The sequence below is a fragment of the Oncorhynchus tshawytscha genome, linkage group LG31 (assembly GCF_018296145.1).
Source record: "Oncorhynchus tshawytscha isolate Ot180627B linkage group LG31, Otsh_v2.0, whole genome shotgun sequence".
Taxonomy (NCBI): domain Eukaryota; kingdom Metazoa; phylum Chordata; class Actinopteri; order Salmoniformes; family Salmonidae; genus Oncorhynchus; species Oncorhynchus tshawytscha.
Genome location: NC_056459.1, coordinates 18,683,696 through 18,697,808, shown reverse-complemented (window position 1 = coordinate 18,697,808; position 14,113 = coordinate 18,683,696). Strand labels below are relative to the sequence as shown.

At 43.0% G+C, this 14,113-nt stretch overlaps 1 protein-coding gene across 3 annotated transcripts in view; it reads right to left on the bottom strand.

Moving 5' to 3' along the window:
* LOC112229565 (enhancer of filamentation 1) overlaps positions 1-5,885 on the bottom strand; it is a 47,398-nt gene extending 41,513 nt beyond the window's left edge. Inside the window, exon 1 of one of the 3 annotated variants that reach the window (XM_042309989.1) lies at positions 5,815-5,885. Coding sequence is in view for 1 of the 3 variants with exons in the window: in XM_024395488.2 (XP_024251256.2) it covers positions 3,396-3,407 (12 nt within the window). In the remaining 2 variants the exon portion in view is untranslated. Of the gene's footprint in view, positions 1-3,395; positions 3,684-5,291; positions 5,563-5,814 lie in introns of those variants that run through there. The other 2 variants (XM_042309988.1, XM_024395488.2) reach the window with 2 other exon arrangements.
* Positions 5,886-14,113: the final 8,228 nt, after the last annotated feature.

The following is a 14,113-nucleotide window of genomic DNA, read 5'->3' as shown; positions in this document are numbered from 1 at the left end:
AGTCAGTTAAGAACAAATTCTTACTTACAATGACGGCCTACCCCGGCCAAAACCGGACGACGCTGTGCCAATTGTGCGCCGTCCTATAGGACTCCCAATCACGGCCAGATATGATACAGCCTGGATTGATGTGATCTGATTGGATTCCATATATACTTTTTTGTTTGTGCCAGGACCATTCACATTTGAGCTCACTCAGTTTAGCTCAACGCTGATTGGCTATTCTTGTATATTTTTTTAATCAAGGGATGCCAAATGCTCGCTGGCTTCCCTTGCATTCAGTGATACGGGCAGCAACAATATCATACTATTTTTGACCAAACGTGATCCAGCCACATAAGCTCTACTTGGACACATAGGATGCATTCCAAAATGGCACCCTATTCCCTATATAGTGCACTACTTTTGATCAGAGCCCTATTTCATATATCGAGAGTTTGGGACTATAAGGTTCTAGCTGCATTTTTGTCAAAATGTAGTTATTGATGTAGCCTTTTTCTGTTCAATGTTCTCTACCTATATAGTTCTCTAAAAACCTAAATTCATGTTGTTAAGTTCAAAAGAATACAGATTAAAATTGCTGACACAAATCAAACCGACGAGGGTTCGGAACTTTGAAGTAAATTATCTCAGAATCATCTTTTTCCAGATAGAACCTTATAGTCCCAAACTCTCAATGCAGTCGACTACTTGTGACTGGCCCCTGGTCAAAAGTAGCACACTATATAGTAGGGATGCACGATATATCGGTGAACATATTGGAATCTGCCGGTATTAGCTAAAAATGGCAACATCGGTATTGGCCGATGTCTAGTTTAACACCCCGATGTGCAAAACCAATGTCAAAGCTGACGTGCATATCTATATAATGTAGGTACATGATGTAATGACGCCACGTAAAATGTTGTGCTATACTTAACTTCAGCGCTTCAGCGCTATGAATAATTCACCCTCAGTAAGAGTGTATAGGGACATCTGATAGAGAGGACATAAAACGTCCTGTAAATATTTAACTGAAATAAAGTGGGCTACATCACAAGAAGCAGGCTGTAAACTGTAAACCTAAGTGGCTGACTCAGGAGCAGAGAGCAAATACATTATGGCTACGTCCCAAATGTGCACCCTATTCACTATGTGGTGCATTTCAAAGGGAATATGGTGCAATTTAGTGAAGTGTGAAGGAATAGTCCGCGACTGACCTATCCCAGCCTGCAGCGAGGTTACAGCGAGGTTATCGCAGAATGGTGTTGGTTGTGGCAGGCTGACTGTATTATTGCTAAGCTCTTTCAGACAGAAGTGGGAGAGTAGAGAGAGGATAGGTCTACTGCATCAGAGGGTATGGCTGGCAGCATACCAATCCAAGCCCAACAGGGCCTGATAACAAACCCTGTAGCCCTGACCTACACAGCCCTATATTACTCTAGATAGCTTGTGGATAGCTGGAATGCGGTTTTAACCAATCAGCATTCAGGATTAGACCCACCCATTGTATAAAACCCTATATTACTCTAGGAATGAGGAAACCAGGTTAGAAGAACAGACCAATAATGCAACATACTGTACATAGGCATGCTGCAAACACACATAGCACACATGACGACGCAATCACTAGGCCCTTGGGGAAAGACTGCATGTGCCATGTGCTCAGAAGTGTGAAGTGGAATTCAGCCAAGTGAGTTATCATCTACCACTAATCTAGATTTGGGGTCTTTTCACCGTGACTAAGGCCAAACCAAGCCTCTACAGCATTGTGTTAACTTTACACTGAAGTCATTGGCTCTTGATACTACTGAATCACCAGGAAACTACTTCGCAGCTTTGCAAGAGAGAGCTGTGAGTTCTGGCTTTTCTAATATGGTATTATGACACGGACTTCAGACCCAAGCACATGTCTCCAATAGAGAAGAAAAGAGGACGGAGTGAAATAACACTTAGCTGGGAAAGCACATGGGTGGTTATTTCAGTAAGTACAGTACCACAGAGGAATCCAAACAGCACGGCCAGTTTCATAACGGTTTGCCAGCTCTCTTGCCAGGTGCCCTACATTCCCCAGATAGTGTGAAGTAGACAAAAGCATTCCATTCAAGAAGATCTGTGAATCTCATACCATAGTAGGAAGTTGATCTTCCCATAAGCTCCAGACAGTGCCAGTGTTAATGGTGAATGAACAGAATAGAACTATACAGAGGCCAGGTTTCCTTGGCTTGAGATTTAAGAGACAGACAGACCCATGCCTTCAAGGCAGGGTTTTATGTTAATGCTGACACAGGCCCTGATTGCCAGCACAATCTCAGTTACTCCTTACTTTACAGAGCTCATGGACAGTGCAGTCTATTGATTTATACAATCTAAGCAGCTTTAAAAAAAACATGAATAGGCTAAGTTCTAGAAACATTTATGAATTATGACTGGGTTGCATGTTACAACAGGCTGAGGCCAGTCCACCATACAAGGCAGAATTGAACACATATGATGTCAGTGCTTGGACTCACAGGTCACACCCTCAAAGTAGAAAGGTTAAATCCACTCCACTGAATGTCTCGTTTGTTCGTCAGTCCTTGAGTGTAAACAAAATGTATTTCCCAAACAATGCTACAGGCAAGGTCGAATGGGCAGCAGGGAGAGAACGCAGCGAGAGATTGTATCCTTTAAGCGCTACTAAGTAACCTGAGTCGATGCAATTTTTTATTACCCGCGATGAAGGTACACTGTCGTTCACTGTCAACGCATGGTCATTTGATTGCCCCATAATAAATCATTACTTACCCTTCAGAATAAGCATGGGAGAGAGAATTCTTAGACAGGCAGCTGCTATTCATTTCCCTCGATCCAAACGTCACTGCGTTAGTTATATAGTGTGGCTTTAAATCCCACATAGCCTACGTACAGAGAAAGTAACGGGACCTATATGTATGCCAATGTAGTTCACAATATCCTTGTGTATGACTTGTGGAGACCAAAGACCGAACCAAGAGTAGACCACAGAGTATCATCTCTGCGTTGACAGCCCAAGTCTGCGGTGGGCTGAATGCAATCTACTTATGTAACATTGTTACAACAAAAGATTGATACAACGGTTTAACATTGTTACAATTATGTTGTTACAACAATGTAATGTTACAGCATCCATTGACATAATCAGTCCATCATTTCAACCCTCTGTTTATCTTCAAAGAAACGATGACTTGATGAGTGCTATTGTATTCACTCTATGGAACATTGCTTTGTGGTTAAAAACTGTTGTGACTTTTTCCAATAAAGTTTATTCTAGAAGAGCCAAAATATTGTTGTTACACTAGATTATGGTGACAAACCCAATACATTCATTACACTCTCATCACGGAGAATTTCTGGAGAAGTAATTTCATTGCATTGCATTGAGGCGAGTCACTTACTTTGTACTTCATTTTGAGCGCCTACAGCTCGTCTTCTCTCAGACTCCGGGAAAGTGTAAAATATCCGCTTTCGCGTCAAAGAGAAAACATCTGAATGTTGCAACGAAACGTTTTTTTTGCGATCAAACAGCCATGAAGAGTTGGTAAATGGTAAAGACAATAAAAAGCGAATGTTTCCTTCAATGATTTCCAATCCAGTTGCCCGTATCACTGTGGTTCTGCAATATACTTCTGCTAGCCCGCTGTTGGAGAATGCGTTTACTTACTACATGACTCCCTCTTAGCTCATTTACATAATGCGGATCTCATTGGTCAAATCCGTACTGGTATCCCCCCCCCCACACCAAACGTCATAAAATGAAAGGTCTGCTAAAATGAAAATTTCCATGCCTATTGACTAGAAGCAAGGACCAAAATGTATTGTATTATAAATCAAGGTCTTATGCTTGGTGCAAGGTACAGAAGGCTAATACTATGGCCTACTTAGAAAAGTCTTTAGAATCCTATAGGCACCACATTGAGAGCAGAAATGCAGTTCGACCAGTAGAGCTCACCTGATGCTCCCGAGCTAGGAATTACATTACTCTCTAATCCTTTGATTAAGCGCAATGTTTTACACATCTGAAACTTGAAACATCAAGACATGTATATATGCTGCATAAATGAGCAAAGTCTTACTGAGCAAATGGCCTATCAAAGAGTCAAGTGTTATACCTGAGGAAAGCAGCCACTGCCGTGTCATCCACACCAGGTATTCTTAACACTTTGGGTGTTAACTGGTTCTGATAGGGGGGATGAAACACCAGAATCCATTCATTTTCAATGAGAGAGAAGCTAAGTCGGTGAGAGAACGTTGTGTGATGTGAGCATGTGCGAGGGAGAGTGAACAAGGTGGGAAGTCAATTGAGGAAAGCGGAACTGTATGCAAATATTCCACGACATCGCAGCACTATTGACCAGTCGAAGTTCACTATAGCTTCCAGCCCCTATAGGATTGGCTGATGATACCTAACACTACCTCGCATGCTTGCTAGCACCCACAAGAGCGCGAAGCTAGCAAGGCGAGGCGAAATACAAGTGATAATTAATCAAGGCAGTAACCACCCCAACTAATACAGTTCAATCGAAACCATGGTTAACCATACAATAAGAATAGTTGCCATCCACCTGCCAGGCCCACACAGTCAGACTGAGCAAAGACAAATAAATAATACTCCTTCAACCCCCCCACCCATCAGCACCCCCCAAAACATGGCATGTTGTTCAATGATGATGAAATTAAACAATTAAGCCTACTATGTTCGTTCCACAGCCTCATGAGAGAGGTCAGACCATTGGAGCGCTCAGGGGACAGGAACACAGCGCTCAAGGGACAGGAACTTGTTTGATTTCATCATCATTGATTTCATCATCACTGAACAACATGAAGTGGCTTTGAAACCAAAGTATATTTCCAAAATATAGACATGGTAGAGATGCTGAACGTGAATTTGTGCAAGCAGGACATGAGTGGAGAAAGAGTGGGTGAAGTTGGAGCAAGACATCCCAGAAGGCTGTCTAGGTATTGTGTCCATCAAGTACAGGGTTTCATCATAGAACTAACTTACCCAATATGACACACACACACACACACACACACACACACACACACACACACACACACACACACACACACACACACACACACACACACACACACACACACACACACACACACACACACACACACACACACACACACACACACACATACACACACACACACACACACACACACACACACACACACACACACATACACACACACACACACACACACACACACACACACACACACACACACACACACACACACACACGTATTTGAGTATCAGCCAGAAGAGCATTTAGGCCTACCAGTTTTGAGGTTTATGTGATGGAGGGAGGCAAAGGAAGTAGTAAAGTATGATGCTTTTATCAAGATCGGGCTCCAACAGAGTTTCAGTTTCTATAATGATAGATTGTTATTCAGCAATTTAATAAACATACGTTTCTGAACTATTTATAAATTATCCATGTCAAAAAAAGTGTTAGGCTTGGTTGTTTATCAGTAGCGTCTACTTTTTGTCTCGACATTGAGTGGACTTTAACATAATATTCATGATAACTTATCTTTTTTTCCCTGATAGACCCACACATGGACCTTGATCATGCTGTTTTGTTGTTTTATCGCCCAGTAAGTTCAACCACCCAACAGCATCTGCAAAGAAAACTCTAAATCAGCCCCCCAAAACAAATGTTCTGCCTAACCACCTACTTTTCTCAAGATGTAATGGTAAATGTATTCTTCAATTATAGACATAAGATGATGAGTTATTGTGCTTATAACGGAGTAATCAACAAAACACAACCTAAACAACTTTAAATCAAGTGGACTTACCCAGTCGTTGTGTGTGCAGTGTAGTAGTGTAACAACGCAGATGAGACTTAAGATGTGGCTTAGAGCATGGGGTTCATACATACAGTAAGAAAAGAGAGGTGAGAAACAACGCCCTAGTGAGCATCTATCTGAGCTGAGAGAGAGCTTGGCAGGAAGGCCTTTGTTTCAACACCCTGTGTCATCCCAAACATGTGGTTAGACACACCACACTGTACTAAGAACTAAGAACTGATATAGCCCTTGGTTTACTCCAGACCTGACTGCCCTCGATCAGCACAAAAACATCCTGTGGTGTACTGCACTGGCAACGAATAGTCCCTGTGATATGCAACTTTTCAGGGAAGTCAGGAACCAATACACACAGTCAGTTAGGAAAGCAAAGGCTAGCTTTTTCAAACAGAAATGTGCATACAGTAGCTCTAACTCCAAAAAGTTCTGGGACAATGTAAAGTACATGGAGAATAAGAGCATCTCCTCCCAGCTGCCCACTGCACCCAGGCTAGGAAACACTGTCACCACCGATAAATCCACAATAATTGAGAATTTCCATAAGCATTTCTCTACGGCTAGCCATGCTTTCCTCCTGGCTACCCCAACCCCAGCCAACAGCTCTGCACCCCCCACAGCAACTTGCCCAAGCCTCCCAAGCTTCTCCGTCACCCAAATCCAGACAGCAGATGTTCTGAAAGAGCTGCAAAACCTGGAACTGTACAAATCAGCTGGGCTAGACAATCTGTACCCTCTCTTTCTAAAATGATCCGCCACCATTGTTGCAACCCCTATTACTAGTCTATTCAACCTCTCTTTAGTTTCATCAGAGATTCCTAAAGATTGGAAAGCTGCCGCAGTAAATCCATCCTGCCCTGCCTTTCTAAAGTCTTTGAAAGCCAAGTTAATAAACAGATCACTGTTCATTTTGAATCCCACCGTACCTTCTCCGCTGTGCAATCCGGTTTTCATAGCTGGTCACGGATGCACCTCAGCCACGTTCAAGGTACAAAACAATATCATAACCACCATCGATAAGGCTTTCGACTCCATATTCTTATCGGCAGACTCAACAGCCTTGGTTTCTCAAATGACTGTCTCGCCTGTTTCACCAACTACTTCTCAGATAGAGTTCAGTGTGTCAAATCTGAGGGCCTGTTGTCCGGACCTCTGGCAGTCTCTATGGGGCTACCACAGGGTTCAATTCTCGGGCCGACTCTTTTCTCTGTATATATCAATGCTGTCGCTCTTGCTGCGGGTGATTCCTTGATCCACCTCTACGCAGATGACACCATTCTGTACACATCTGGCCCTTCTTTGGACACTGTGTTAACAAACCTCCAAACGATCTTCAATGCCATAAACACTCCTTCCGTGGCCTCCAACTGCTCTTAAACGCTAGTAAAACTAAATTCATGCTCTTCAACCGATCGCTGACCGCACCCTCCCGGCCGAGTAGCATCCCTACTATGGACTGTTCTGACTCAGAATATGTGGACAACTACAAATACCTAGGTGTCTGGCTAGACTGTAAACTCTCCTTCCAGACTCACATTAAGTATCTCCATTCCAAAATTAAATCTCGAATCGGCTTCCTATTTCACAACAAAGCCTCCTTCACTCATGCTGCCAAACATACCCTCATAAAACTGACTATCCTACCAATCCTCGACTTCGGCGGTCATTTACAAAATAGCCTCCAACACTCTACTAAGCAAACTGGATGCAGTCTATCACAGTTCCATCCGTTTTGTCACCAAAGCCCCATATACCACCCACCACTGCGACCTGTATGCTCTCGTCGGCTGGCCCTCGCTACATATTCGTCTCCAGACCCACTGGCTCCAGGTCATCTATAAGTATTTTCTAGGTAAAGCTCCGCCTTATCTTAGCTCACTGGTCACCATTACAACACCCACCCGTAGCACACGCTCCAGCAGGTATATCTCAGGGGTCATCCCCAAAGCCAAGACCTTCTTTGAACGCCGTTCCTTCCAGTTGTCTGCTGCCAATGACTGGAACGAATTGCAAAAATCACTGAAGTTGGAGACTTATATCTCCTTCACTAACTTTAAACATCAGCTATCTGAGCAGCTTACCGATCGCTGCAGCTGTACATAGCCCCTCTGTAAATTGCCCACCCAACTACCGACCTCATCATTTTTATTTACTTTTTTGCTCTTTTGCATACGAGCAGTTCTACTTGCACATCATCATCTGCACATCTATCACTTCAGTGTTCATTTGTTAAATTTGAGTTACTTTGCTACTATGGCCTATTTGTTGCCTTACTTCCTTACTCCATTTGCACACACTGTATACATATTTTTCTATTGTGTTATTGACTGTACTTTTGTTTATCCTATGTGTAACTCTGTGTTGTTTTTTGTTGCACTGCTTTGCTTTATCTTGGCCAGGTCATAGTTGTAAATGAGAACTTGTTCACAACTGGCCTACCTGGTTAAATAAAGGTGAAATAAATAAAAAATAAAAATAAAAAGTACAGCAGCCTCATAGAAAAGCAGAAGAAGGTACAGATGTCATTTTAACGTCTAGTTTTGATCTACATTTGGTTTAGTTGTCAACTAACGTAAATTCAACGTGAAATCCAAAAAGTCATCAATGTTAATGGTTTTTAGTTAAAAGTTAGGTGAAAAAAATGGCGAAATTCCCTTACGTTGACTTTTCAGTTTTCCACATTGATTTAATGTCAAATATATTGTTTTTGTTAAAATGACGTTGAAACAACGTTCTTTCAACCAGTTTTTGCCCAGTGGTTCCATATCTGAAGATATCTGGGGATCTATGCTGCAGGTGTCATATCTCTAACACTTTTCATAGCCTCAGGCTGACTAGTTTGTCTCTGTGGTGGTTTTTCATTGTCTATATATCTGCAGTCACCATGTGACTGGAAAGAGGGAGAAAACACCTGTAATTAACCACTTTTCATGTGTTCGTTCTCAAATGTTATCTTTCTAATTACTGTCAGCTCATTTGTCACAATCACAGAATCACAGGGCCTCGAATAACTCTCATTGTCTGTGCTGCACAGTCATATCCTCCATTATAATGCTTCTTATGGAAACGCTCAAAACAATCACTTGTGTTGCGTGTCCCATGCCCAGCTGGAGACCATTCTTTGGTCAGAAAAGCCTTCTCTCTCTGTACAGGATAATAGCGTGTGGTTGTCGAGAATATGCACCTGTTTCCTATGACAAACACAACCCTCATTTCCCTCTGTTTATAAGTCACAACATCGAGAAAAACAGCCTGAAACACACTAAAGGTTTGTTTATTCCTTTTTGCACGACCTTCAGCTTGATTGAATGAGGTGTCAGATACTGCCAAGCAGCAGTGCACCTCAACAGTATGTGTCAGTTTATGCAATAATGTATTTGTTTTTTATACTATTTGTAGATAAGATGGAACTGATAAGGATCCAGAAAGCCACGAGCATGGAGGTCCTGCATTGCATTCTGTGCTAGATTGTGTATCCAACCAAAATCCTCTGTTTGAAGTGTCTGCAGACAAACCAAACAATCAATGGCCAGAGAAAGATTTGTTTTAGCATTCAGGCTCACAGCATTCCTTCGCTACCACACGTCCCAATGACAACAAGTCACCACAGCCGTAGCATTTTGTTCTAGTTCTACTGTAGTGTGGTGGCAGAAGAGTCAATGTGATCTTCTTATAGACACACAGCTCCCAGATCTGTTTTGTCTTGCCAACTTCCTTGCTCTATCATCATGCCAAACAATGTCAACAGTGGAGTTTGGCAAAACAGCACAAACCAATCTGGGCATACACTATAAATGGTATTGCACTACTATTTTTCAGCACGGACTGAAATAGCCCTACAAATAGCCTGACATGAAAAATGAGCAGTCACCTTTTCATCTTGTGTCTGGTTATGGGTTTTGTGAAGTTTGGGTTGCATAAGAGCCCTGTAGAGTTGACCTTTGTATAACAGGGCCAGATGGGTCATACGTCTTCCATACATGTTCCATAAGAAGTTCACAAGGTCAAAGCAAACTAAAACTGGGGCTTATTCACTAGTAAGCAAACGGGCAGAAATGAGGAGGGACTAACCTGAACTTGTCCAATAAGAAACACTTGTTTTTGCTAAATGTTTTGCTACAATATGCACTAATGAATACACCCCTGGACTGACGGAGACAGGAGGCAGGGTCTCCAGGCGGTGTACCCTGACAACAGCCTCTCTGTGCTGGATAGAAGAGGGTAGAGGTGGTCCTTCACAGACCCCCCTGTGAATAAGGAGCTTCAGCACTCTCCCCAAACCACCTCAAGCAGATTTATAGGTCTCCTTCCCTACCTTACCCTACCCTGGCTGCCTCCCACCTCGTCCAACAGGGCCCAGACAGGTGTTGCATCCCAAATGGTACCCTATTGCCTATATGGTGCACTACCCCAACATTGCTCATCCTAATATTCATATTTTCCTTAATTCCATTCTTTAACTTTCATATTTGTGTGTATTGTGTGAATTGTTGTGAATTGTTAGATATTACTGCACTGTTGGAGCTAGAAACACAAGCATTTTGCTCCGCCCGCATTAACATCTGCTAAACTGTGTATGTGACCAATAACATTTGATTTGATTTGACTTGCTCCGGACAGAAGTAGTGCACTATATAGGGAATAGGGTGCCATTTGGGACTCAGATAGGGTGAGGCCCCCTGCTCGACCCCCCGCTCGTCTTCACTGTCTCTTCTCTTTGTGGGCTGTGACCCCTAGTGACCTCGTGGCCTGGCAGCAGTGTGATGGAATGCATGGCCCGCTAAGACAAGGTCGTCTGAATAAGGAGTTATGAGCCTGCCTGGCACACACTGTTCCTTGCTAGGAGCCATTTTGAATTGACACTGAATATATCTTCTCCCCATGTGATTAGATGTGCACAAACAGGACCCCCAGCTGAGTTAAAGAGGTTTCTCTAGAGAACATTTGAGGGATCATGGGCTGCATTCCAAATGGGAGCCTGGTCAAAAGGAGTGCACTAAATGGGAAATAGTGTGCCATTTGGGATGCAGACATCTTGGTCTAGCTGTGTGTACCTGAGACAGAGGAGAGCTGAAAACGTGCCGGTCTGGGACTAGCCCGGTCCCCCCTCCTCAACCCTCAAAGCTATTTAATTTTCTTGGGGTTGTAAAATCTGGGTGTTTTTGTGGCAAATCCACTGCTCTACTGTCTTCTTTGAAACTGCAGTGCAGCCATCCCTCCTCTTTGTTCTTTATTTTCTGGCTTATTCTGAAGTCAGTCGGAATAAATGACAAAAACACTGCATGGGTTGTTCTTGAATAATGGTCCTATATTGTCTTAAAACGCTTCTGGTTCATTACGTTTCCAAGTAGCGATGCAATTGAAAGCACTTTCTTTTCATGCACAAATGTGATATATCCTTGTGATTAATTATATAGTTATTCTATGTCGCCATCCACAATGACAAAGTATCTTGGATTTATGGAATGGAATTTTCTCAGCATCATTAGTTAAATTACTTGTATATCAGAGTGAATAGTAATGGCCCCAAGATTAGACCCTGTGGTGCACCAGGAACTGTCAGTTGACTCCCATTTTACTAGCCCAGCCAATGTGAAGGTTTCATTTAGGTCGATTGTCACAGCTATAACTCAAGGAGCTGAATAGATCTCCTTGTCCCAGGCTAACGGCTCCTCTTTATTTGAGCTTTCAGACTGAGGTGGTTCAAATGATACACAACCACCCAAAACAAGGTCATAAAATCCAGTCTGAGAGTTGGACTACGCTTGATTAAGTAAACATTCAGAGTATTTTCAAATTATGCTCTATAGCTGTATGACCCCAAGGTGAGCTTTAATGGCATTTTATGGTGTTTCAATTCAGGTCTAACCTTCTATCCTGTTTGTTTCTTATTTCTTACCCAGTCTCTCATTGTACATTATAATGACACAGCTTCCCATGTGAATAATTTGTTTCTGTATAACTCTCCATTTCTAGTACGGAGCCAACTGTTCATCATCTTGGCACCAGCCACAGCCAGCCACTGCAGAACCATACTTCAGTGTCAACTAGAGTTTTACAATTTCAAGTCTTCACATCTCATACATTTGGAATAGGTATAGGAGTAAGGATTCCATTGCGCTCTAGCAGGAAAAGCTAGGTATCTACTTCTGAACAAATCCTTGATCATGCAAGTGCATCAGGATAACATACCCCACCTTGAAAGTGTTATCAAGGCCCTACATCTCAGGCAATCATTCAGTCCATTGAACAGAACAGCAAGTCCATACCACCGCTCAATTTATCTACCCAATCACCTCAATACATTTCACAAACACTACGTCTGCGTCTCAAATGGCACTCCATGCCCTACAGTGCACGCATAGGGCTGTGGTCAAAAGTAGTGCACTATATAGGGAATAGGGTGCCATTTGGGACACCAACAAGGTGCCTCGGGATATTAAGGTAGGGGGGTGTTGGGGTAGCAGGGGTTGAGTTATACAGCCCAGTGAGTGATGAGAGCAGATAACGTGTTGACACTTACATTTCCAAGCGCGAGACACCCCATCTGTTTGGGAGCACGATAAGACCCTCCGTTGGCACGGTGACAGACTGTGTGATGGTTATGTGAAGGACCCCCTCCCTCTGTGTGTGATGAGGTTGGGGGGCAGTGGGGAGGAGGCGGAGGGATCTGTGAGTGCTGCGTGCAGCTTTTAATCAGGCCACTAATCCCACAGGGTTTTAAAGCAGCCCCATTGTTAGAGTGAGGGTGTGAGTGAAATGAGACGGTTTAAGGTGATCTTGAGACGATGAAGGGGGGTTGTGTTTATCTGTCTGGGAGGTCATAATTGTGGGTCTACAAGGGTGTATATGGATATGAGTGTTATCAATTTCATCCAATTATCATTTGCAATGCGTTTCTTAAGGGCCCAGTACATTCAGAAACGTGAATTTCCTGTGTTGTGTATGTATACAGTATTTCCACACTGAGGTTGGAATAATGCTGAGAAATTGTGAAAATGATGATCATGCCCTTTTAGTGTAAGAGCTGTTAGTGTAAGAGTCTGTTTTGGTGGGATGGAGTTGTGGCCTACCTGGTGACATGGTAAACATGTTACTAGACCAATAAGAGAGTTCCAAACCTCTCTGCCAATAACAGCTAGTTTTCAGTTTTCTTCTCTCCACTCTGTCCCAGACAGTCCAAGCTAAATTCTTTCTTGAGAAATTGCTCTTTAATAAGAAGCTATTTTTGTTTATTTTGTTACCCTTTTAGTTGAAAACAATCACAGTAAGGTACTTCAATGTTATCCCGAAATGATTTGATATTGAGACATAAAAAGGGATGCATTGTACTGTTTAATTAGCCTGCGAAGGAAGTCTGCTCAGTCTCATCCACTTTACCACTTATCTGTCATTCCCACTTCTAAGTATGCAGATTTCTTCCTCTTTCCTTCTTTTGGTCCGTCCATGTCCGCCGATGAATTCTCCCTGTATATATTTTACAGGCAGATCCAGTGCATGTGGACAGCTACTTTCAGTCAGGGCCAAAGCTATGAAACAATGCCTTGAGAGGCATAGTGGTTGTGGCTGGCCTCTCCTGGTTATTTAGGGACAGTATCCATCCACCCTTTTTTTGTGGCCAGTGGTGGAAGGGGCGGTGCGGGTGGGACTTCTAGAGGCTATAAACTAAGCATCTCCCCAATAGACTCTGGATAGTGTAGACACAGAGAGGAGATGGTGCCCCTGGCCTTCAAAACACACAGAGAGACACATATACACACACAAATGCATGCATGCAAACAGGCACACACACATACATGCACACACGCACACACACAGTAAATCGAACCCTAACCTCTCCCGGGTCCAGTCCTGCAGTTGCCAATTTTCTTTGGAGACAAACAGCCTTCAGCCAAGTGACCTACTTAAGGGTCTTACTACACCACTACATGCTAACCTTTTCTCCTTCTCCCTTTATTCAGCTATCCCTTTTTGCATTCCTCCTCTATATGTCCATAGCTTCACCAGCCTCAGGCTATACCTATATACAGTACGCGTTAGACCCAGGCATGTTTTGTTAGCTTAATCTTACCAAAACATGAGGAAGAACAAAAGAGGCATGTACAAAGACAAAATATCTGGAAGTACGCAAGGAAAACCAGCAAAAAACAAAGCTGTGATACCATACAAACCATCCGTGCTGCTAGGCTAATTGTGCAGTCTCTGGTATGAGTGGCAGTCTGGTTGGTTGGTGGAAACAGGGCTCTGGGTTCCTGCATACTCTGGTACTCTCTACTCCTGCATACCGCTCTGT